The 24,973-nt window shown below is 41.9% G+C and overlaps 1 protein-coding gene across 3 annotated transcripts in view; it reads right to left on the bottom strand.

The window, feature by feature from the left end:
* Positions 1-416: 416 nt before the first annotated feature.
* The window catches only part of galnt7 (UDP-N-acetyl-alpha-D-galactosamine: polypeptide N-acetylgalactosaminyltransferase 7), a 62,370-nt gene continuing 37,813 nt past the window's right edge, over positions 417-24,973 (bottom strand). For all 3 annotated transcript variants that reach the window (XM_084043582.1, XM_084043581.1, XM_084043580.1), the window contains 8 exons: positions 19,447-19,564; positions 18,658-18,780; positions 16,292-16,407; positions 12,644-12,746; positions 10,033-10,131; positions 8,688-8,816; positions 6,475-6,505; positions 417-3,334 (listed from right to left, as the gene is read on the bottom strand). In XM_084043582.1, the coding sequence (XP_083899708.1) occupies positions 3,228-3,334; positions 6,475-6,505; positions 8,688-8,816; positions 10,033-10,131; positions 12,644-12,746; positions 16,292-16,407; positions 18,658-18,780; positions 19,447-19,564 (826 nt within the window). In that variant the 3' untranslated portion in view covers positions 417-3,227. The remainder of the gene's footprint in view (positions 3,335-6,474; positions 6,506-8,687; positions 8,817-10,032; positions 10,132-12,643; positions 12,747-16,291; positions 16,408-18,657; positions 18,781-19,446; positions 19,565-24,973) is intronic.

Genomic DNA, 24,973 nt, shown 5'->3' with positions numbered 1-24,973 from the left:
ACACTTAGCCCCCCCCCCCCCCAAAATGGAGATTGGAGATTTTTTTTGTTTTTGTCTCATTCCTGAACCAACAATCCAATATTTGACTAACTGTAATAGGAGACCAATCATAAAAAGAGCAAAACCATATTTAAAAACATTCTCTTTGAACCTGCCGGTACAGCTTAGTTTATATTATTGTTTTATATTGTTTTATTACGGTCTCCTACCGCAGCAGTGTCATCAAATCAGAAATGCGACGAAAACAAAATGTTGGTGAAGTATTCCTTTAAGCGTGCCTGTGGCTTTAAAAAAAAAAAATATTGAACCAATGAAAAGTATTAACGAGACCTCGTGACTAAATAATAACTACATTGGATCAATGGGAACACAGGTTATCCCCCCCCCCCCCCCAAATTTTGTGTAAAGTGGCCGTTTTCAGTTCAATGGAGTGGATGGCAGTCGACAGAACAAAAGGACAGTCTCAATGCAGAGTTGTTTCAAGGTAAAAAAAAAAAAAGACCAGTGTATGAACGCGTCCCGGGCGGAATTCAACCCGACGCGTGACCCTGCACGGTTAAATCCTCACTGTTTACTTAAAGGTGGTGTAAAGTGATATGTTTTGGCTAAATAAAATGTTTTGTTAAACAAGTTAAAGCTCTATATTCTGGTAGTAATCATTTCTATAGTGTTTGTTCGGTAACGGGGGTCTCCCCATCTCTTTAACTCATTGACCGCTAATGACGTGTTTTGACGTCAATCCAAAGCCCACACCGCCAAGGACGTGTTTTGATGCGTACTGGTATTTTCAGTGTTTAGGCTAGATGGCGCTCTTTGCTAACCTATGAGTCACCATTTGACTCCCAGAGACGCAGTGAAGCAGCAAATCACGTAATCGTAAAAAAGAACAGCCACATTCACTACCATTCTAATGGATTTGGAAACGGGCCTTTTTCTCTGCTTTGAGTGCTTTCTGTTGCTTTTTGGCAAAAACAACCAACTGCCAATAACTATGGAACGGATTATATGCAAAAGCACGCTTTTTTCCCAGCGATTCTACGAGACTTGGATACGTCTTTTAAAGCGATACAATGATTTTTCAAAGGTTGAAAACGAGTGAAAGTGAAAACGCTCGGAATCGCTGACAAGGTCGGCTATAGACAATGTTCTACTCTGGCGGTTAACGAGTTAATAAACATAAGATATGTTTTGTAGATTGGGGTACCAATTTCATCCAATCAGGAGTAGAGAACCCCAACAAGCTTACATTGTATAGTGTTCCAGTTCCAATTGTGTCTGTTCATTATTGTCTTTGTTGCATTACTTCCGATTTCAATTGTTTATCCTGTATGAGTCCACTCCCCTGATTGGATGGAATCGGTATCCTGATATGTATTTTCTGTTTACTTAAAGAGCTGGAGAGACAGGGGGACTCCTGTTACTGAACGAACATTCTATAGCAATGATAACTATGACAATATAGAGCTATTTAACACTTATTTTAACCAAATAAACATACACCACATTCAACTCTGACAGTGTACAAATGGAACCAAATGGACCCGTAGGGTCCATTTGGTTCCATTTGTACGCTCCATTTGTACCATTTCCATTTGTACGTTCCATTTGTACGCTCTCAGAGTCAATATAACACTGAGGATTTTACTGTGAGCTGAGTGGCTGCCTCACAACAGTGTGTAAAGATAATGCTGCTGGTTTTAATCAGGTATTGAGATATAAGATGAGAGCTGTGGGGCTTGTAGTCCCTAGAGTGCTGCAGTTTGTAGTCCTAAAAACCTGGACGTCAGTTCACATTGGCTTCCCAGTCATCAGATTTTTTGTTGTTTTTATGCAGAAAATAACCTCAATTATCAAATGGTTTCAACTGGTTCAATGACAACTGTCATATTCTCGAACATTTATATAAAATGTATTAAAAACAGTTGTTTATTTGTAAACGGAGCGATCGTCCCTCCAGGCTATGGGGTTATTGCTCCACTACTAACTAGCCAATTAGAACGCTTCTGTCCCTCCGGCTTATTGGATGCACCCGCACTAGCCAATCGCAGACACAGAAGAGCGCCGGTGCATGGCAGACATTTTGCCACTTCAACCATATGTACTTCATACGATGATAAGTAAAAATAGAAGATCTACAAGCTGATCTACATCGCCTCACGTCATGAAACTTTGTCTATATGCTATTTTCTATAATGATTTAGGGATACCAGGTTGACAGAGGTTGACTTGCTGTTATCATTATTGGGTTTGTCAACGTGACTGGTTATTAGCCCAGTGGTTCCCAACCTTTTCAGGCCGCGTTTGACATTTTTTTAAGGTATTAAAAAGGTCTTAAAAGTCCTTAACCCATTAAGACCTGGATCGCATCCGTGTCACTTTTTGATTTGAGCTAAAAAAAAAAGCATTCTTTTACACTTTGGCTATTTTTGAGAAATCGTAAAAATGTGTGCAGATCTTTGAATATATATATTTTTTCAAGCGAACATTTGTAACTGAAATCTTTGCTTCATGGGGGGGTCCGTGGAACAAAATGGGGGTCCTTGGCCAAATACATATACATTTTGGGGGTGCTTGAGATGGAAAAGTTTGAGAACCACTGACATGGTAACATACGTTTTTTTCAAAAAACTGTTTTTAGAAGACATTCTAAACCCCCCCCCCCCCCCTTAAATCATGTGAGGACTCCCCTGGGGGTCCCGACCCACAGGTTGAGAACCACTGCAACAAACCACGCTAAATATAGTCACCGTCGGGCAGGAACCTTGTATCTCCATATATTTTTATTTTCTTTAACTCATAAATGACTGCCCTACTTTGTCATACTACAGAGTCGCATTGTAGTAGCCGATCTACAAACTCTCATGAGATTGTAGATTTTTTGGGGTTATTTTTTAACCATTTCCTGTAAAGTAACGGTTTTGGACATACAAGGTTTCCACCTGACGGCGACGATACGATTTAAACCTGAGAGACCCGAGGAAGCCAAGGTGTGATGTCATCATGTAAACACAACCAACCAATGAGACGCTGCGGCATGGAGTGTGTATGTACACAACCAACCAATGAGAGTGTGTGAGACCAGCACGCCACTCAGTCACACAGTTCCAGGAGTGGTTTACCTGTGTGTGTGTGTGTGTGTGTGTGTGTGTGTGTGTGTGTGTGTGTGTGTGTGTGTGTGTGTGTGTGTGTGTGTGTGTGTGTGTGTGTGTGTGTGTGTGTTCCAGTCCTCATACAGCCACTATATTGTTCATCTCCCATCTCTGTGTGGTTTTGCTGGTATCACAGTCTGCGATGAACACCTTATGCAACAGGTCTGAGCGGTCCAGGCATTTACCTGTATACAAAACAATAACACACATGTAAAACCACTTAAACATTTACCTGTATACAAAACAATAACACACATTTAACTTATAACTTAAAAAGGCTGTATCTCGCTTCCGCCTCTTAACTCTCTTACTGCCAAGAACGAGGTTAGTGTAGGTTAGTGTGGGCCAGCAATGTTCGGAATTCGCCAATCAGGCTGGAATGTGAAAAATCAGGCGGATGGGACGGATCCGTCTTGATCACTTAACTAAAGAGATCATTTGTACTGATTTGCGTAATGTTTGGACAACATTGTTGGAGTAATATTTCAAAAAATGTTTTTGAAAAAATCTGCCTCCTGGTGGCGCTATAATAGGGCAATGTTGAATGGGTGGCATTTGTGGCCTCAACGTAGTGCAAATGTGCGTGCAAGGTTTCACCGCAATCGGACGCCAATCAGCAACCGGACGCCATTCAGGAAGGAACAAGAAAAATCTAACATATCCGTCATGATCACATGACTAGAGATCATGTCTACCGACCGATTTGCGTGAAATTTGGATAAAACCCGAAGGAGTAATATCCAAAAATGTGTGTACAAAGTTTTACATAGATCGTGCAGTTGTAGGTAAAAACACGAATCGGCTGATTATAGCGCCACCATGAGATTGAGTTGAACAATTTCAAGTGGCATTTCTTCCTCTGCCTAGTGAGAATGTGCGTGCAGAATTTGACGGAAATTGCATGCTGTGTTCATGATTTGAGGCATTTTGTTCAAAACGGAGTACTCCTGCAAACTTTTTCGTTTAATGACTATAGAGATACTGTGTACCGATTCGCGTGACGTTTGGACAAAATATGTAGGAGTACTGTCAAAAAAAAAATTTGGGGCAGAGGTTCTGAATTGGCATCCAGGGAGTGTGTGTGCAGTTTCGCTGCGATCAAGCCAACGGTGCTGCGATCAAGCCAACGGTGCCAGAGATTAGCTGGTCACAGACAGACGGACGGACGGACGGACGGACAGACAGGGTGCAAAACATACTCTCTGGCCATGCCTTACGGCCTGGCGGAGACAAAAATATCTTTCCCATTATTCTGTTTTATTTTCTTTTGAAAAGCATACACTGTGAATGCAATTTATTCGTTTTTAATTAAGGTTCATGCAACACATATGATCAGTGGTGTAATGGCGATTTTTTTCCCGGTGGTACGGTACGGGGGGTACGGCGTGCACTGTAACGTGCCGTACATGCGCCGTGAAAAAAATACTGGCCACACGCCGTGGTGTCCCGTCCAATGCCCAAAACACCACTGCATATGATATACGTATACTGTATGCTCCTATTTACAAATGTGTTCACACACAGCTTTTAAACTACTTTGACGAGACACTACATCAACAGTAAATGTATTGTACAACAACTTATAAGACGGTTTATGAAGTATTATAAGTGCTGGTCATAATGCATTATAAGCTCAGCAGGATAGCACGTCATAACGGTAACCGGTCAGGTGGGCACAAAAAACAACTGGGCACACCGGACAACTGGGCACACAGCCGTCTGGGCACACAGGTCAACTGCGCACACAGTCAACTGGGCACACAAGACAGCTGGGCACACAGTCAACTGGGCACACTGTCAACTGGGCACACAAGACAACTGGGCACACAGTCAAGTGGGCACACAAGACAGCTGGGCACTCTGCTTTGATGTGCCCCCCCTTTCTATGAAATCCAGAGATTAGTGAACCCCTGTTGTGAATTGTCTGCTCCTGAGTTCCTGAGCAGACGCTCCTGAGTTCCCCCCCTCAGACAGCCGCATAATCACCCCCCTAGGGTTAGGATGAGAGTTAGGTATAGGCCTAGGATGTGACAGTTTCCACTGATTCAACCTAGTGGTCCCTCCCCACTGCTTACACCTAATGGCCCTCCTCCACTGAGTTCACCCGCATAATCACCCTCCACCCAGGTTAGGGTTTAGGGTTAGGGTTAGGGTTAGGATGTAAGAGTCTCCACCGATTCAACCCACACACGCGCGCACGCACGCACGCACGCACGCACACACACACACACACACACACACACACACACACACACACACACACACACACACACACACACACACACACACACACACACACACACACACACACACACACACACACACACACACACACACACACACACACACACACAGGAGAGGCAATACACAGCTCACAACAAATGGATGAGGATGCTGTCAGAACTGCAAGGACACACTGCAATACACTATCTCAGTAAAAGACATTACACAATGTCTCCCACCGTCTCTCTCTCACAGTGGGGGGGCGGGGTGTACTTAAATATCAAAGGAACACAAAAATCCTTGGTAGTCATACGGTGTGCCCAGATGTCCATGTGCCCAGTCATCTCGTGTGCCCAGATGTCCGTGTGCCCAGTCATCTCGTGTGCCCATATGTCCATGTGCCCATTCATCTCGTGTGCCCAGATGTCCGTATGCCCACTTATCCGGTGTGCCCAGTTGTCTAGAAACTCGTGTGCCCAGATGTCCAGTGTGCCCACCTGACCGGTGTTATAACTACCAGGTGACACTTTACTTAATGCACTTACAAGGCTTTATAACGCTCATTAAACAACTTAACTAAGTTATGGTAGTTATAATGTGCTGTTCCACTGAGCTTATAATGCATTATGACCAGCACTTATGTTACTTCATAAACCTTGTTATAAGTTCTCATACATGATTATACACATTTATGAATTGTGTTATATGCCTTATAAACGTATTAAAATGCATTATAAATGTGCTTATCATGCATTATAGACTCAACCATGACCCATTAAATTTTGAAAAAGCTTGAAAGTGTGAGAACTACTGATTCATACTGTAGTTGCATTTGTAGAATCGGCCTTAATAGGTTAATATTAAGGTTTCATAGTATTGGTCTTACCAAATATTCCCATCCAAGGCTACCAGTGTATGCTTTACTTTTAAATATTCTTTAAATACAGCCCGACCCACCCAGGCCCACCCATGGTTGCGCCCCTGTGGAGTCCTGCTATCAAAGAGTTTGAGAACCCCTGCTCTACTAGTTGTTTAGTGAGGGAAGAGTTCAGATGAACGACAACAGGACAATCTGACAATCAGACAGACAGACGACATTTACCTGTTGGCACGTGGGTAAACCGATGGAGGTCCTGAGAGAGAGAGAGAGAGAGAGAGAGAGAGAGAGAGAGAGAGAGAGAGAGAGAGAGAGAGAGAGAGAGAGAGAGAGAGAGAGAGAGAGAGAGAGAGAGAGAGAGAGAGAGAGAGAGAGAGAGAGAGAGAGAGAGAGAGAGAGAGACAGACAGACAGACAGACAGACAGACAGACAGACAGACAGACAGACAGACAGACAGACAGACAGACAGACAGACAGAGAGAGAGAGAGAGAGAGAGACAGAGACAGAGACAGAGACAGAGAGACAGAGAGAGAGAGACAGAGAGAGAGAGAGAGTAAAAGAGAGATGTAATTGCAGGTGAACTATTTCAAAATCTTTCATAAAGTTTCACAATTTGGAAATTCTGCAAGCTCACAACGTGTCTCATCAAAGTATAAAAGGAGGAGTTCACCCATTTTCAACCTATCTTCATATAATCAGTCCTCACTGACGCTCATTATAATATGGTACCATTTCTGTCTACTCACTCTGTGTCTCAGAGGAGGGCTGTGGACTTCAAACTTTTTAAAAATTTGTATTCATGTATTAATGCAATGGGTTCCATTTCAGCATGCTAACTTCCCAGTAAGAGAAAGGCTGTATTTTTGAACCCGGGTCCCCGCATGAGCACTGAAACTTCTACTGTAGAGCTGAACAGAGGAGAAATAGCATTCTGACTTTGATGCAATACCTCTTGTCAACCAGTAGATGTCCTACTAGACCACTGAATGTCTGAGTCAAATGTATTCATATAGCACAATAGGCTCTATGCACAGCAGCCATATTATCACTTCCTTCACAGGTGTTACCAATGATACTAATGAAGGCTCTGTTACATTTAGTGTAGCACAGTGGTTTCCACGACCCCCACAACTCTGAGAGTGTACAAATGGAACCAAATGGACCCTCATTTGTACAGAGTTACACACCCGTAAGGAGCCATTTGGAAGCCCATGAGGGTCCCTGGACCCCAACTGTAGACCCACTGGTGTAGCAGAGTGTTTCCAGTGAGCCAACATGCACAATATCAGCACCCTGACTCTGTTTGACCAGAATGGAACAGAGCCTTCATCAGTATCATTAGTAACACCTGTGAATGTCTTCATAATATGGCTGCTGTGAATAGAGCCTATTCATACAGCAAGTGCTTCAAAATGAAAACTATAAAGATGCATTATGACAAAAGAAAACGTATAAAAAGTAATTATATATCATTACAACGTAAGACATAATTAAAACATAAGAATGCATTAAATGAGGTAGCAGTACAATAACAAAAGAATAAGAACTACACACATTAAACCTCCTGTAGCAAAAAGCTTGTTAAATAGTTTTCACTCTGCTAAATGCCTCAATTGGAGTCTGCTTTTAAAGATGACACTGCAGTGGCCAATGCATGGTCGCTGAGTTTGCTTTGAAATCATTTGTCCATTATCCTTTCATGGTTTACACATGCACACTTCAGGTTGTTCGCAGCATATCGTCATAACCAGTGGTGTAAACTAACTAAGTACATTTACTCAAGTACTGTACTTAAGTACAATTTAATTTTGAGGTACTTTTACCATACTGGAGTATTTCCAATTTTCAGTACGTTTACTTCTACTCCACTACATCTCAGAGGCAAATATTGTACTTTTACTCCACCACAATTATTTGAAAACTTTAGTTACTAGTTACTTCAGTCCTATATACATTTCAGCCATTTGAAAATAGCCGATCTACAAGTTCACGATGTGTCGCGATGTGACGCATTGTGAGCTTGTAGATCTGCTATTTTCAAAAGATTTGTTGACATTTTATACATTTGAAAACTTGTGAAATGGGACATTCTGCATAATGACTACTTTCTACTTTTGGTACTTTGAGTACGTTTTGACACCAATACTTTTGTACTTTTACTCAGTTCATTCTGGACTTTTATTTGTAACAGAGTACTTCTACATTGCAGTATTGATACTTTTACTTAAGTAAAAAATGTGAGTGTTTTTTTCCACCACTGGTCATAACTAAACACATTGGATTATGTGTCAGGTGTCTTGCCCAAGCAGAGACAATAAATTGTCAGTTGTGGGGGTACACTACGCGTGCATTTGTTCGCACATGTGCAGAATACTACATTTTGTCATGGCACACCGGTTGAAAAACGCTTGTAATAAGAGTATTAGTAATGGATTACCTTGAAGTATTTCCACTCAGTGTTTTGGTTCATGTCACAGTGGGTGATGATGACAGCAGAGTTGTCAGGGCCTCTGGTCAGACACTGGTCATACTGCATCAGCTGACTGGCTTCATTGATACGGAACAGCTGCACACACACACACACACACACACACACACACACACACACACACACACACACACACACACACACACACACACACACACACACACACACACACACACACACACACACACACACACACACACACACACACACACACACACACACACACGTTGATGTTTGTGTTTAGTTTCTCTTAACCCATTAACCCATTAAGACCTGAGGCCATTCTTTAAAAAAAACAAAATCCTAACAGTTTTTGGAAAAGAATAAAAAAAAAAATATATCACGATTTTTCAGCCAAATAGCCAAATAAATCTAAAGTGACACAGATGCTTGCAGTGCGTCACATAGTGACACGCTGTGAGCTTATATATCTGCTATTTTTGAGAACCGCTGTTCTAAACCACTGTTCTAAATCCTAAGAGTTTTCTGAAACAACTTGTATATCTCTGCTGTCCGGCAGGAAAACTCCAAAATGTTCATTTTTCAGGAAATGAAAAAAAGAGTGGAGTTAGGAGGTTTTGTTCATCATTGATAAGAACAGCTGAATGAACCTCCAAGCTCACAATGAGGTTGGAGGTCAAAAGGGGGTGGAGCCTGGAGTTAGCTAAACCAGCTAACTCCAGTGGACTTTGCTGGTTTAGCAGAAACTTTGAGGATCCAATGGAGTTAGCTGGTTTTGTCAGAAGCGCTTTTTAACTCATTCTCTGCCAAGAACGTAAAAAACGTAATTATTTCCAATTACCAATTCTGCCAAGAACATAAAAATGTTGTCTGAGCGGCGTGCACGTACGCGATCATAATGAAAAAAAAAACAATTGTGAACATTTTAAAGTTATAAAAAACACTAAATCGCTGGCAGTGGGCAAACAGCCAGAAATAAGTCTGGCAGAGAATAAGCTAATGCTTTTCATTGGTTCAATATTTTTTTTACCAACACACAGACATAAAGGGTGTTCAATGGCCCTGATGTATAGAAAAAAAATGCAAAAGCGTAAAAATTGAGTTAGCTGGTTCCTGCCGGACAGCAATGATATGCTATATACTGTATTGTCAAATCTAATATGACACAGGTGCTTTTTAATGGGTTAAAGTACAATGACACTTTGGTAGAGGTTTGGGTTGTGTTGTAAACTTGCCATGATGTTACTCTAAACATTAGTGAGATAACACCTTTGTGTGTGTATGTGAGTGTGTGTGTGTGTGTGTGTGTGTGTGTGTGTGTGCACACGCATACCTGGTTTCCCCCCATTCTGTGACAGGGTCCAATCTCCACGCTGCCTCCGTTGGTGTGACCCATACTGTCAATGCAGTAGCTGGTGTCAAAGCCCCGAATCTACACACACACACACACACACACACACACACACACACACACACACACACACACACACACACACACACTTACTTCGTATCTTAAAGCGCGATGAAATTCTAGGTTGATTTGGTAGTTTGTTTTCCAGTTAAAAAACTAGAGCAGATTCAAAACTTTGCAGGCTGCATAAGGCAAACCTTATAGTACAGTGATGTAAGCAACACAGCTGCATAAGGCTGACCTTATAGTACACAGTGATGTAAGCAACACAGCTGCAGATAATCACATTACTGATGGGTGTGTTACATTTATGGATGTACCAATGTGCAAGTGAAACAGAGTTTAGTGGGTTCCACTTGCTCCCATAGTAAAGGGCATTTCTTATTTTTTGGTGGGCGGCAACTTATTGGCTGATCCATGCCCAAGGTAAGATGTGTTCCTCAGAGCGAGAGAGAGAGTCGGTATGTTTATTGAGATACTGTGGTGAATACTAGAAGTCATAAACATGTAGGGTTGCCAACTTTCAGAAATGGAAATACGTGTCCCCCGTGCGCGCGCGCGATTTTTTCCGGGTTTCCCGCGGATAAAGTTACTTATTTTGTTACTTTATTTTGGTTTTAGAGTTAGGGTTGTTAGGGTTATTTAATTCTTTTGGGGGAGCCAGCCCCCCAAACTCCTGAAATGCATAGAAATCTATGAAATCTAAATAAAAAAATCTATGAAATTTATATTAATTATATTGAATTATTATGTATTAATTATATTATTTATGTATTTATTAACTGTTAATCCATTATGAAGAATTCCGTTTTCCAGATGAGCATAACAACATAAGAGTTATTCTTTAAATGGGCACACTATTTCATTATCTTGATTAATATATATGAGAGTTATTCTTTAAATGGGCACACTATTTAATTATATTGATTAATATATATTAAATAAAGTTTCTTTATTAGACTTTAAAAACACAACATTAATAAACAATCAACCATATTAGTCTACTGAAATAGCCTAGACTATGCCCACATCAGCAGCCAATATGTAGGCTGGCTGCCAGGGCAGGTAAATAGAAATACTGATTAAAAAAAAATACTATCTTGTTAAAAAACACAACCAGATAAGATGTAATATCCCATACCGAATCGATCTCAGAAGATGTTTAATTCATGAAGAACTGTGACACTTGCTTGGGTCCTTTGGGTTCTTATATTTTTGGAATATTGTTCTCCTGAGGCATGCTGTCTGATGTCAACCAGTCCACCATGCGCCACATAAAATATACGCTGACATAAACATCTCCACTGATGCTGTCAAGCCAAGGGTTTGCCTCTTCCCACTCACTCACCTCTGTACTTTTGGAGGCGTCTTCTCTTTAGAGGACGCAGTGTAGACATTTTAAAACAGCACGGTGTACAGTGCACTGAGCAGAGCAACCATGTAACCATGGCAGAATGTATCCTAGCAACGTGAAAGCGCTAACTGTCATTGGTCGTGTTATGAGTAATGAGCCAATGAGCTGCTGAGCGCACTCCCAGACAATGGGTTCATAGCCAGCGTTGCCAAGTCTGCTTATTTCCCGCAACTTTTTCCGCAAAATTTGGCTTGTTTTTGATTTGTTTTTGGCTTGTTTTTGTAGGTCGGCTGGCTCATTTCTCTCACTATACTTGGCAACACTGATTGACGCTCGCTCTGAGGTCTCACTCACACAGAGGAGACAGGACGGCAAATAAATCGCCCTGTCATTCATATTGATTCCCCGACTTGCAAATACGGGACAAAGTGCGTCCCGTATCAGTTCAATACGGAACACGTCTTTTAGTTTTCAATTACGGGACGATTCCGTATTTTACGGGACGGTTGGCAACCCTATAAACATGCTAAATGTACCTACAGTACATGAAGTAGTCATTGGCTGAACATGTTTTCGGTTTTTTGTTTTGTCATGTCTATAACAGCATATTGTTGTTGTAACAGCAAACATACTTTTGGTCACGTTCATTCTGTTGTAGACTTGGATGTGTTACACCAAAAGAAGTGACCGACCAGATATGTCTGTGTTCTTACCAGTTACATAATTGTATTGTATTGTATTGTGTCGTATTCTATTGTATGTGTGTTCACTGTTCATTCATTGTTAGAATAGGCCAGTCTAAATGAGATTTGCCCAAGACACGCTGAGGCTTGGATGTGTTACACCAAAAGAAGTGACTGACCAGAGATTTCTGTGTTCTTACCAGAATAAATAATTGTCAACAAAGAGAGAGGTGTCCAGAACTTTGTGATCAAACGTCACACAAGCATATTAAATACAGCTCTAAATCTACTGTGTACTATAAGGACAGCCTTATGCAGAACTTAACCTGAACTGGAAAACAAACTACTAGACTTTCATCCCTCTTAAGTTAAAATAGTCAATTAAGTATAAAAGAGCACTGCGTTGAAGTAGCACAGTGTGTGTGTGTGTGTGTGTGTGTGTGTGTGTGTGTGTGTGTGTGTGTGTGTGTGTGTGTGTGTGTGTGTGCGTGTGTACCTCTCCCCACTCTACGTTCTTGGGTGGTAGAGGGTAGTGCGTCGGGATATCGTAGGCGATTTCCTCCATGAACCACTTGAAGCTCTTACATCTGTGCTCCTCCCTGTCAATCAATAATGAAACAAGACAGACAGGCTGTCACTCAATCACATTGACACCTACTATAGTTCAAGGGTTTCCAAACTTTTCAGACCCCCCAAAATAATCACAGTTGAACTGGGGACCCCCAAAAATAATCATAGTTGAACTGGGGACCCCCCAAAATAATCATATTAGAACTGGGGACCCCTGCGCTGTCGCCTCACAGCTAGAAGGTCCTGGGTTCGATTCCCGCAGGGGACGCTGTGGGCGCTGGGGGCGTGTTCTCTCCTCCGCATCATCAGCGCCCACACCCTAGGTGGGGTTGGCGAAAGGGCCTTTCTGTGTGGAGTTTGCATGTTCTCCCCGTGTCTCCTAGGGTAGGTACCCTCACAAAAAACATGCAGTAATCCTGGTCACTATACTGCCTCCCCCTGGCCAGCCGGGGCGCCTGATGGAGGGGAAAGGAACTGGTTGGAATAACGTGTTCCTTCCACGCGCTACGTCCAACCAGGGAAACTCTCCCCTGTCAGGTGACAAGAAGGTCAGTTGGCTCTCATGCATTGAAGGAGGCATGAGCTCGGCCCTGGCCTCCCTAGGTTGGCAGAGGGAAGGTAGTGCCCAGGATTACACGCTTAGGCATTGGCACCAGGGTGAAAAAATAGGGGTTAAAAAAATCGTGGGATAAAAATTTAGATTAAAAAAAAAAAAAAAAAAAGAACTGGGGACCCCCCAAAATAATCATAGTAGAACTGGGGACCCCCCAAAATAATCATATTAGAACTGGGGACCCCCCAAAATAATCATATTTGAACTGGGGACCCTCCACCCTGACAAGCACTTGGAATTGTAGGCATGTAGGTACATTTAGTTTGACTCGGTTCCACAGATAAATATTGTGAAAATAGCCAAACTACAAGCTCACAAGGCCTCGCACTGCGAGGAGTTGTGAGCTTATAGATCAGCTATTTTCACAATATTTGCCTCTTTCTTACGTAATATTTGACAATTTGGTATTAAAAAGGTCTCATTAGACCTTAAATTGCCACTTTAGAAATGTGCAGATTATCGTGTATACACGTATACTGTATGTTGGTTTGTTTACTGTTGAGTGAGAAAACAATGTTGCACGTTAAGCTAATCATCTGGGGACCCGCCGAAATAATGTAGGGACCCCCCCTGGTGGTCCTAGCCACCAGTTTGGGATTCACTGCCCTATTTCATACAGTAAGTCAGTCAGTAAACAAGAATGAACCTCTTTCAACCTGGTGTCTGTATATTTTGGGCATGTCATCTCCAAGGATTTTCAAAATTTTACAAACATGGTAGATCTACAGTGTGAGCTTGTATCGATTGGCTATTTTTGCTATTTGTCACATGACAAAGTATACGAGTGGTTATTGTATTTAGGTCTGAGGCCGATTCCAAAAACCCCTTCTAAAACCTGTTGTCTGAACAACTTTCTGAAAACATTATGTATTTTATTGTGGTGTGGAAACCTCATATGTCCAAAGCAGTTACTTTTCAGGATTAAAATTCAAAAGTATGAAAAGTTGAAAAGGTAATCTACAAGCTCAAAATGCGTCGATTTGCGCCGTGTTTCGCGCTTGGAGATCTGCTACTTTTGATGCTTTCGTGTGACGCTGTAGTAAGAAAACATTTGTAAAATATGTTGTTCAAGGGACCCCCAGAAGCAAAAATTTGAGTTACAAATGTTCGCTTTAGAAAATTTATATTCAAAGATTTGCACAAATCTTCATGATTTTTCAAAAAATAGCAGATCTACAAGCTCATAGCGTGGGACTCGGTGCGGCGTTATGAGCTTGTAGATCTGCTATTTTTGAATGGCCAAAGAAAATGACACAGATGCGTCCCCTTCACGGTCGTAATGGCTTAAACTCAAATTGGTAACAAGAAATGAGGCCAGCTATATGGATGGTTTTGGGTGGTGTACACATGTATGTACAGTAGAGGTCTTCACGGGTCAAATATAAATACCCGAACCCAAATGGACCCGTGATTTTCTTACCCGGAACCGAATGGACCCGGCCTATGGTCCAATATGAAGGACCGATACCCGAGTGGACCCGCGAAAAAAATACCCGTAACCGAATGGACCCGGCCTATGGCCCAATATGAAGGACCGATACCCGAGTGGACCCACGAAAAAAATACCCGTAACCGAATGGACCCGGGCCATTGTAAGAAATTGAGATCCGGACCCGAACAGCACCGAGCTGTCGGGAACCGACCCGTATAGAACCGTGACATACAAGAACCGAACCCGTACATAACCCGAGCCTCCGTAAAACCCGAATGCAAAATTGTTTGCCAACGTCATTAGTACAAGTTGTCCAGCGTTAAGACTTGTTTCATACTTTCTTACCTATAAATGTATAGCCTCCATGATTACGATGTATAATCCCAGTCAATGCTCTTTGGACAGCTATACAAAAATAAATCCACGTTCTAGATGTTTGTAATCCTTCTTCATTGCCAACTATAATCCACGTTAATGTCTAATGTTAAACCACATTTAATGTTGTTTAACATTATAATTGGCTTTGGAGTTTCCATTGTGCTTTGAGTATACCGGTAACAACATGTTGATATTAACTCGATTATTTTACCATTTTAACCATTAACCAAAGCGTTACGTTAATCGACAATATGTGATATAACTGGTGTATATAAATGAGTGGGTAAAATATGTCCAAGGATTCGTCGGTGACGTCATCGCCGACGAATCCTTGCTAAAGTTGCTATCTTTAAAACAACTTTGAACATGGCGTAGCGTCCGTCGCTACTTCCTTGTTGCATAATGACATCACTGTCGAATCCTTGGTATCTTTGTCCTAGCTTTTCAACGTGTGTTGATCAGCGCCGTTAATATGCGCTGTAGTCTTCTCTCGTGGTAGTGAAACACTAAACAGGATTATTATCTCATGTCAACATTCAAGTACAACTATCAGAAGATGTAACTCAGGTAAAGTAATGCGCCACTAAAGTTCTAAAGTGTTCCACCCCTGTCCAAATTGTTCCTAATACAGACAGAGCCTTCGGTCAAGAAAGACGATCATCAAGGCTAATACAGACATAAATATGTTTTAATCATCCTATCCTTGTTAATATATCGCCATTTAGGTCAATGATATAACATTATGTAGTGATATGATAATATAAATAGCAGCCAGTCATTGACTGCGTCACTGCCAGTCTGTCTTCTGAGCGACCGACCTCCCTCCCTCCACTCGGGTATTAATGGAACCGTGCATTTCACAGTCTGAGCCCCGAGAAACCCGCTCGCCGGGTCCACTCAGGTATTAGTGGAACGTCTATTTCACAGTCGGAGAACCGAGACCCGAGACAGACTGTACCGGCTCCGACCCGGAGTCACATCTTGTGAATGGACCCGAGACCCGAGACGGGCTGTACCGGCTCCGACCCGGACCCAGAGTCACTTCTTGTGAATGGACCCGTGACCGAGCCGGGTACGGGTCGGAATGCGGGTATTTCGGGTTACATGCCTAACCCGAAGACCTCTAATGTACAGTAGTGAGTGATGTTTACCTGAATCGCTTGAGCTCGCTGATGTCTCCGTAGGCCAGGGTGAGCGTTTCAGGGCGGCTGGCATAGAAATAATCTTTATAGTCGTCCCACCACACCTCCACCACGCGCACATAGTTCTACACACAAACACAGACAACGCAACACACATTTTACACATGTTTCAATACGTCAATAAATGATTAATCTTGATGTTTGGTTGAAGAGCCTGGAATGGAAGGGAGAAGTTTGATCCATCTATTAATTCACACTTTGAGCACTTTCCGTGAGCAGTATATTATGCTCTAACCACAGGAACTAAATATCCATCCCCCAATATTAAGTCATTTCCAATTCAAGCATGCAAACTGGATAGGGGTAAAAAGGGTGCATTTTCTTTTTTTTTTGGGGGGGGGGGGGGGGGGGCGAACACGGTCTGAACCGTGATTTCAGTCTTTTTGTTTTTTTTTTCGTTTTTCTCCGCGCGGGCGGGGCTAGAGCAGCTCTGGGAGCACCCATTGTAATCCTGCGAAGGAAGTGCCAGATCGCTCACCGGAAACACTTTTTTTCCGCCCATCCGGTTCCTGTCTATTTCCTACTTTGAAACGCCTATATCTCCGAATCTGTTTCCTGTGGGGAAAAATGGTCATGCGCGATGCGCGATTCCCCCCCCGTTGTAACTCGGCAGGGTAATGTTGGTTCCAGCCTGTAGCCAGGCTCATGGCAGAACATGAATCGATGCTTTTTTTTGCGTGGATTTGCTTGTAACGCACGCGGAAACAACAAACAGCAAAGCGCAGTCAATGGGAGAATGCTGGCACCCACGGTAAGTTGTTATGAAAAAACGCTGGCACCCGATGTGTTAAGATAGGATGACCGCTGCTATCAAAAACAGACCGCTGCAGAGTCTTCGTGTTTGCAAATACAAGCGTTGAGTGCCAAAAACTCATTTTTTTTTTTTTTTTTCACAAGGGGGGTGCTCTAACGCAACTTAGGAATGATCCGAGGTCCCTGTAAAATGGAATGGACGGATGTGACAGCCCAAAAAATGTCACTTCCGTCCGCTCCAATGATAGGATTTGGAGAAAAAGGTCCATACCTCCATATCTTTTTACAGTGGTCAAAACAAGCCATTTTTCGACGCGCGATCACTCTGCAATGGCGGATCGCGGTAGAAATATTATCGTTCCAGTCATTAGACCCTCGACCATCGCCCAGACACCCTTTGTTTTCATCCGGGTCCTCGTGCAGGCTTCTACAGCTCTAAAATGATCGGCGTAAACGGTAAGATCCACGCTGGCACTGGATGTACCCTGTTTTAAAAAACCTCTGGCACTCGATGTGTTAAAGGGATATTTCACTTTCAAAAAAACGTTGGGTCATTTTATCGTCTACCCAGGCTTTTGTGAGCCCCCAGACCGTGTTTAAGTTGCTTGATTCATTATTTATATTTAATATTCATTTTATCAGACACGCCCCCTTCCTATACAAACCCATTATAACTTCAAACTCCATTTTTAACATGTTAGATTCATCAAAAACATTTATTGTATTACGTTTTTTTATCGTATTTAATTTTTTTAATTAAAAAAAAAAAAGAATAATAGTAAATACATGAAAAAAGTAATCGAAAAAACACCCCCGTTGACAAAACAGTCTGGTGGGCACCGTGTTGACCCCCCCCCCCCCCCCGTTGACAAAACGGGACGGGACCATTTATTTGTTGCGCACCAAGTCACATCTCCAGGTGCTCTTCTGAGTACTAGACCTAAAAAGTTATGTGCACCCCTGGTAATAATGTATGGTGACATATTCAACCACTTAAACAACCGTCAATACTTACTAAACCTGACCTTTCACTCTGTATTTGGTCTGCTTGGCCTGCACCAAACCTTTTGCCGACAATAGCCGAGGCGTTGTGAGTTTGTAGATCTGCTATTTTTGGCTAAAGTTCTCCTCAGAATAGGAATGCTAGGGTTCAAGTGGTTCATGTAAAAAAAAAATATATATATAATAATCCTATCACACAAAGATTTTGCGGCCCCACCTGTACTAGCTGAGGACCCCCTAGGTGTCCCAGACCCCTTGTTGAAGACCCCTGATGTAGAAGGGGGAAAAGAGGAGCGGGGCCTATATATACCCCTTAACAGACGACGTCACACTGATAAGAACCAGTATGCGTGCAACCAGTATGCGCACAATGAAACCCATTCTGTCAGGTCTCGCTAGGACGTGCCTCACCAGCCAACACACAAGAGGGGGTTGGGGTGTGCTGAAACCAGCGCACCCCAAAAACAACAGGTTGAGAATTGATTGCATGAAACAATCACCTGTGCGTCCAGTCTCAATGTTGGTAAACAAATAATTGGTCTATAGGGTCGAACTGTTACCTTGAGGGTGGGTGAGGACCCAACGTGAGCGGGGGGTGGGTTCCCCTGCCAGCCCTGCAGTCTGTAGATGTGTCCCACCCGAGAACACGGCACGAAGAGCAGCTGCCCACCACACTGCCAGATCTACACACCACACACACACACACACACACGCACACAAAACACACAACACAGGAAAATGCTCAGTATTAGCAAAGACGGTTGACCCATTCAATCAGGGAACGCATCTCTGTCATTTTAGATTTCTTTGGCTATTCAAAAATAGCAGATCTACAAGCTTGTAGCGCGGCACCGAGTGCAGTGCTATGAACTTGTAGATCTGCTATTTTTGAACAATTTTGAAACTTTGTGCAAATCTTTGAATATATACAGTATATTTTTAAATGGAAATTGTTTTACTCAAATCTTTGCTTCTGGGGATTCAACAAATGTCTTCTAAATCCTAACAGTTTTTTGAAAAAAACGTATGTTGCTATAATCAGTGGTTCAAAAACTTTTTTCATGTCAAGGACCCCCAAAATGATATGTATTTGGCCGCAGAGCCCAATCTCAAAATATTTTGTTCCAGGGACCCCCAGAAGCAAAGATTTTAGTTTAAAAAAATTGCTTTAAGAAAATATATATATATATTCAAAGATTTGCACACATTTTCATGATCTCTTTTTCAAAAAATAGCCAAAGAATAAATTAAAATGACAGAGATGCTTTCCCGGTGTTAAAGGGTTAAGCGTGACCAAAATATGAATCAATCAAGTGTGTACATCTTTGTGTGTGTGAGATACTGGATACCTTGTATGATATTTCAAAATTCTCTCCGCCCCATATCTGCAGGCCAGGATCATATAAACCCAACTCAAAGAAGAAGTCCCTCTCTATAGCAAACAACCCGCCTGCCATGGCTGGAGACCTGCACACACACACACACACACACACACACACAAACATACACACACACACACGCACACGCACAGTGCAACATAAATGTCCACAGACGCATAGACAGTGACACACACACAGACACACACACAGACACACAAACGCACAAAAAAAAAAGCATTATCCAAAATACTGTATTGGTGCGTGACTGTGTGTGTGTTTAACCAATAGATGGCAGCATTTCCTGATGCTACTAGTAGGTGCATGAATAGACCACTGACTACAACTTCACCATAAAATCCTCTGTCTTCATTTAACTCAGAGTGCGTACAACAAATGGAACCAAATGGACCGTAAGGGTCAATTTTGTTCCATTTGTACACTCTCTAGTTACAGACCCATAAGGATCTATTTGGTTGCATTCGTACATGCACGCTCTGAGTTAAATGACTCATGATTTTACTGTGTAATTGTTATACTTGACATCATTGGCGAAAGATTAGACCACTGACTACTGTAAAATCATCTTAATTTCACTCAGAGGGTCCTATTTTACACTGCGCCCTGCCACCCTCATTTTTATAGATTTTTTTTTTGTTTTTCTAAAGGTAGGTGATATATTTTTGTTAAAATAGAACCACAGTAGAACAGTGAAGCTGACATCAACCTGGTGGTCAAATCTGGGATGAAAAGTGAAAAGTTTTAACATATCAATCAAAAACAATTCCAACATTTTTCAAAAGTATTTCATAAAAACAATTAAAACAATCTAATCATTTCCATAAATAAATATTTTCTTTTTTAAAAGAAGTAGTGAAAATAGCAGATCCACAATTTCATAACGCGACACTTAGTGACCTTGTAGATCTGCTATTTTCACTAGTTTGGGTCCCGGGCAGACATTTCTCTTTTGGGGTCTTGAGCTAAAAAGTGTGTGAACCACTGCTCCAGTGGCAGTATAAGGTCAAGTATTCTTTGAGTTGTAGTCAGTGGGCTAAACAACACACCAGAATCCGAAAACATCAGTATTGGTTCAATAAGCACAGCGGCCATATTGGATTATAAGAAATTGGGCCTTGTCCATACTTCCTGCACAGGTGTTACCAATGATACTAATGCAGGCTCTGTTCCATTCTGGTCAGAGTCAGGGTGCTCATATAGACCATATTCACACGGCGGCCATTTTGCCATTAAGTCAATGAAATGCCACCCCAGTTGCCACAGCAACGCAATGTTAAATTCCAAAATGGCCACCATGTGAATATGGACTAATACTGGAAACACTCTACTACACCAGTGGGTCTCAAAGTGTGGTCCAGGGACCCTCATGGTTCCTTGAGGGGGTTTCAAATGGCCCCTTACGGGTGTGTAACTCTGAGAGTGTACACATGGAACCAAATGGACCTGTAAGGGTCCATTTGTACACTCTCAGAGTTATGGGGGTCCACTGTGCTACACTAAATGGAATCGAGCCTTAATTAGTATCATTGGTAAAACCTGGGAAGGAAGTAAGGAAGAGGCCCAATATCGTTCCAATATGGCTGCTGCGCATATAACCTGTTGTCCTCCAATACACACCCACACAATCCAACCTAGAATCAAATCAGATGATCTTTCTGTGCAGGAAAAACAAGTCACAAAGCGCCACAGTGAAGGGGAGGGAACAAGGCCATGGTTTGCGTGAACGCATGAGGAAAGAGTGAAGAGACTGAGACAGCGGATGGAGGGTGAAGGTGAAATGAAGGGGTGAGGGGGGGGGGGGGTGTGAGCGGTGCCCCCCACTAGCCAATGGACCACCATCCCAGCAGCACAACGCCGACTCACGATATTAAAGGGATATTTCAAATTTTAAACATGTTTGGGGCCGGGGGTCATTTTAACGTCTACTCTGGCTGATATTCATTTTATCAGACTCTTCCTATACAAACCCATTGTAGCTCCATTTTAACCATGATGGATTCATCGAAAACACCCGTCCTTGGTTCTGGTGACTGATATTGTCCTTCTAAAGCGTTTTTTTTTTTTTTCAATTACATTTTTCATTTATTTTATTTTATATTCATTTTTATTAAAATGTCCCCCAAAAAATAAATGAAAAAAGTAATTGAAAAAACACCGGCCCCTCACGTATTAGAAGGACAATATCAGTCACCAGAACCAAGGACGGGTGTTTTCAATGAGTCTAACATGGCTGGTTTGTAAAGGAAGGGGGCTGTGTCTGTTAAAATGAATATCAAATATCTAAATATTGAATCAAGCAACTTAAACACTGTCTGGGGTGAAACACAAAAGCCAGGTAGACGTTAAAATGACCTCCAACATGTTTGAAAGTGAAATATCCCTTTAAGCACTTACAACTTTTACTTGGTTGACCGGAGTCCCTCAGGGATCTACACTAGTGCGTTTTCAAATTTTTTTTTTGTCTACACTAAAGGGCCCTATGTTGCACGCCGCCTTAACCCTTATGCCTTAACCTTTTAGGCTTTTTGAAAAAACTTTCAAAATAGTAAAAAAAAAGTTTAGACATAAGGGGTAAGACAAGCGCCCAAGATAGGGCCCTAAATCTCTTCGCAGAAAATAGCAGATCTACGAGCTTGTAGATCGGGTATTTTCCCGCAAAAGTTTTCCCCAGAATACGGACACAGGGGTTTAAAGGAGTAGTTCACCCAGACAATGACTTATTTTCTATCAATTACACAACCCCATGAAGCCTTGAATTCATGGAGATGTTTTTGTTCTTGTCGCATTCCTAAGCCAATAATTTGATGACCGGCAGAGTCTCCGGTCATCAATTTATTGGCTCAGGAATGCGACAAAAACAATAAAATCTCTGTGAAAAATAGATCATAATAATAATAATCAAACATCCCCAGTGCAACGTAGAGTGAACAGACCCAGAGAGAGCTTAAAGTAACCTTCCAATGTGATTCCATCTGTCCCAGCACTGCTTAAAGGAGCATACCCAGCATTTTTTACCCGTGAGGCCATTGTCAGTCTTACAAAATAGGATTCCATTGCTCAAAACTGTTGTTGATATCAGCCCGTTCACAATTCTTATTGAAGTGCGATGCCTCTCAAAAAACAGGAGTAGTTCACCCGAAAAAAGTTACTTTCTATCAATGACATTAGATTTTTAGGTTTTTGTCGCATTCCTAAGAAAATAATTTGATGACCGGGTCATCAGTCAATAGGACACTCCGCCGGGCATCAAATTATTGGCATAGGAATGCGAACAAAAAAGCAAAACAAAGAAAAACCTCCATGAATTCAAGGCTTCATGGGTTGTGTAATTGATAGAATATCAATACGTCATTTTTAGGGTGAACTACTCCTTCAACCACTTCAAAATCACATAACACTTACCACACTTCCATCAAAAATGATATTCTGATTTCTGTTTTTTGCCCGACAGCAACAATATTAAAACACTGTTTTGAGGAATGAAAATCCTATCATAGAAAGAGTGACCAAGGAGGACCCACATATCAAAAAGGCTGGTATGCTCCGCTAACGCTGTAAAACACCACACAAAGCACCTTATTTCAGACGAAAAGATCCTGAAATCCTTCTACTCAGCTGGGGCTATCGCCGTTTTCTATGGAAATAAGCTCCTCCCGTGACCAGCGAGCCCTGCAGAGGGCGCCACGCTGGGCTGAGCAACAACACCAGGGGGACTTGGGGACTGGTAGGTGTTTGAGCAGAGCAAGAAGGATTACGAAGGACCACACCTCCCCAGCAACGCACCGTGCAAACCGCCTATTAGCATGTTTCTTTCAATGTTCAATCAATTGAATGAGCATCAGTGGCCATTTTACAGGGTAGGGGAAAAGCGCAAGATTTCCGCTTTATTAATATGGTCAATGTTGTTGAAAATTCTAATCAGGACAGACAAGTTGATTGGTTATATTTTTTTCGATTTCTACGAGGCTGCTGCCGTATCATGTTGCAGTTTTCTTCCTAAGTGTCCCAATAAATAAGCAGGGTGACTGCATGGTTCTTCCATAAATCAAAACTTATTTGAATGAAATAATAGCATTTATGACTTATTTGAGGCCTGGTATTTAGAAAATATAATTTAAATGCATTTAAGGCTGATCTGTAGACACCTTGAAACAATGTCGGCAAGCGGGCTGAAGCTGTATTTATACATTGCAATGTGGCAGTGTCGCTGGCCAAACATAAAAGATCTGCTAGCTTAGCTAGAAGATTAGTTATGTTTGGCCAACGAAACCGTCGCAATACGAGGCATACATTAGTCTTTATTTATTATTTGTTTAATGTGCCATTGTACAAATACAGAGAGACTGTCAGAACAGGACAAAAGGAAGTGCTGGCCTCAATGTGAGTGAGTTGGACTGACTGAACTGGTGAGAACCAGAAAACACCAGATAGAACCCCACACCACACCACTGGGTATCCAAACTTGGTTCAGATTCAAGTAGAATACTTAGAGTTGTTCCGATACCAATACCAGTATATCGGAAAAGCTGCCAATACTGCCTAAAATGCTGGTATCAGTATCAGCGACTATGTCAGTCTATGCCATTCCAATACCGTGTCATTTATCACCTGCTGATGTCATTTACAGTCATCAATTGTTTTGAATTTTGAACGTTTCGGTTTTAAGCACTACTGTTTTATTCTCTTAAAATACGATTTACATTATTATTGTACTAACTTGTAGCTGCGCTTTAACAATTATTAATGGCATTTTTCTCCCCTAGATCAGTGGTTCGCAAACCTTTTGATTTCAAGGACCCCCACAACTCTTAGAGTGTACAAATGTTTAGTTTAGTAGACTCACAGAGTTAGAGACCTGTGAGGGTCCATTTGGAACCCCCCCAAGGAACACTGAGGGTCCCTGGAACCCACTTTGGGAACCACTGTCCTAGATTTGTTTAAATTTCACACTGTTATTGGATCGGTACTTAGTATCGACCGATACGCAAGTCATGGGTATCGGAATCGATATCGAAAAAAATGGTATCGGTACATCTCTAGGAACCAACTCAATAGAGTCCTGACACACCCATCCCTACACCACACCCCCATCCCTACACCACACCCCCATCCCTACACTACACCCCCATCCCTACACCACACCACAGAGCAGGGCCATGTGACTCTCATTCCTCTATGGTTGACACAGTTTCCTCTAAGCTTCATGAACCCATTCAATATATATAAATGGGTTAATGACACAGTTCAACAATATGCCTCCATGAAATATATTCCAGATCGTCATGAAAATCTTTCATTTAGTTAATTAATGATTATGTTCCAGCTAGGTTATTATCACTATTCTAAATTATTATTATTAATCTATCATTATTGTAAATGATGAACAAATGCAATGTACAAACACTTAAACAAATAAGACTAACAAAATACAGTCTCACTAATTAAACAAAATCAAATTGAACTTAGTCGCCAAATAGAC

Source organism: Gymnoscopelus microlampas (assembly GCF_963454915.1).
Source record: "Gymnoscopelus microlampas genome assembly, chromosome: 2".
NCBI classification, from domain to species: Eukaryota; Metazoa; Chordata; class Actinopteri; order Myctophiformes; family Myctophidae; genus Gymnoscopelus; species Gymnoscopelus microlampas.
This window is presented reverse-complemented; position numbering and strand designations above follow the sequence as displayed.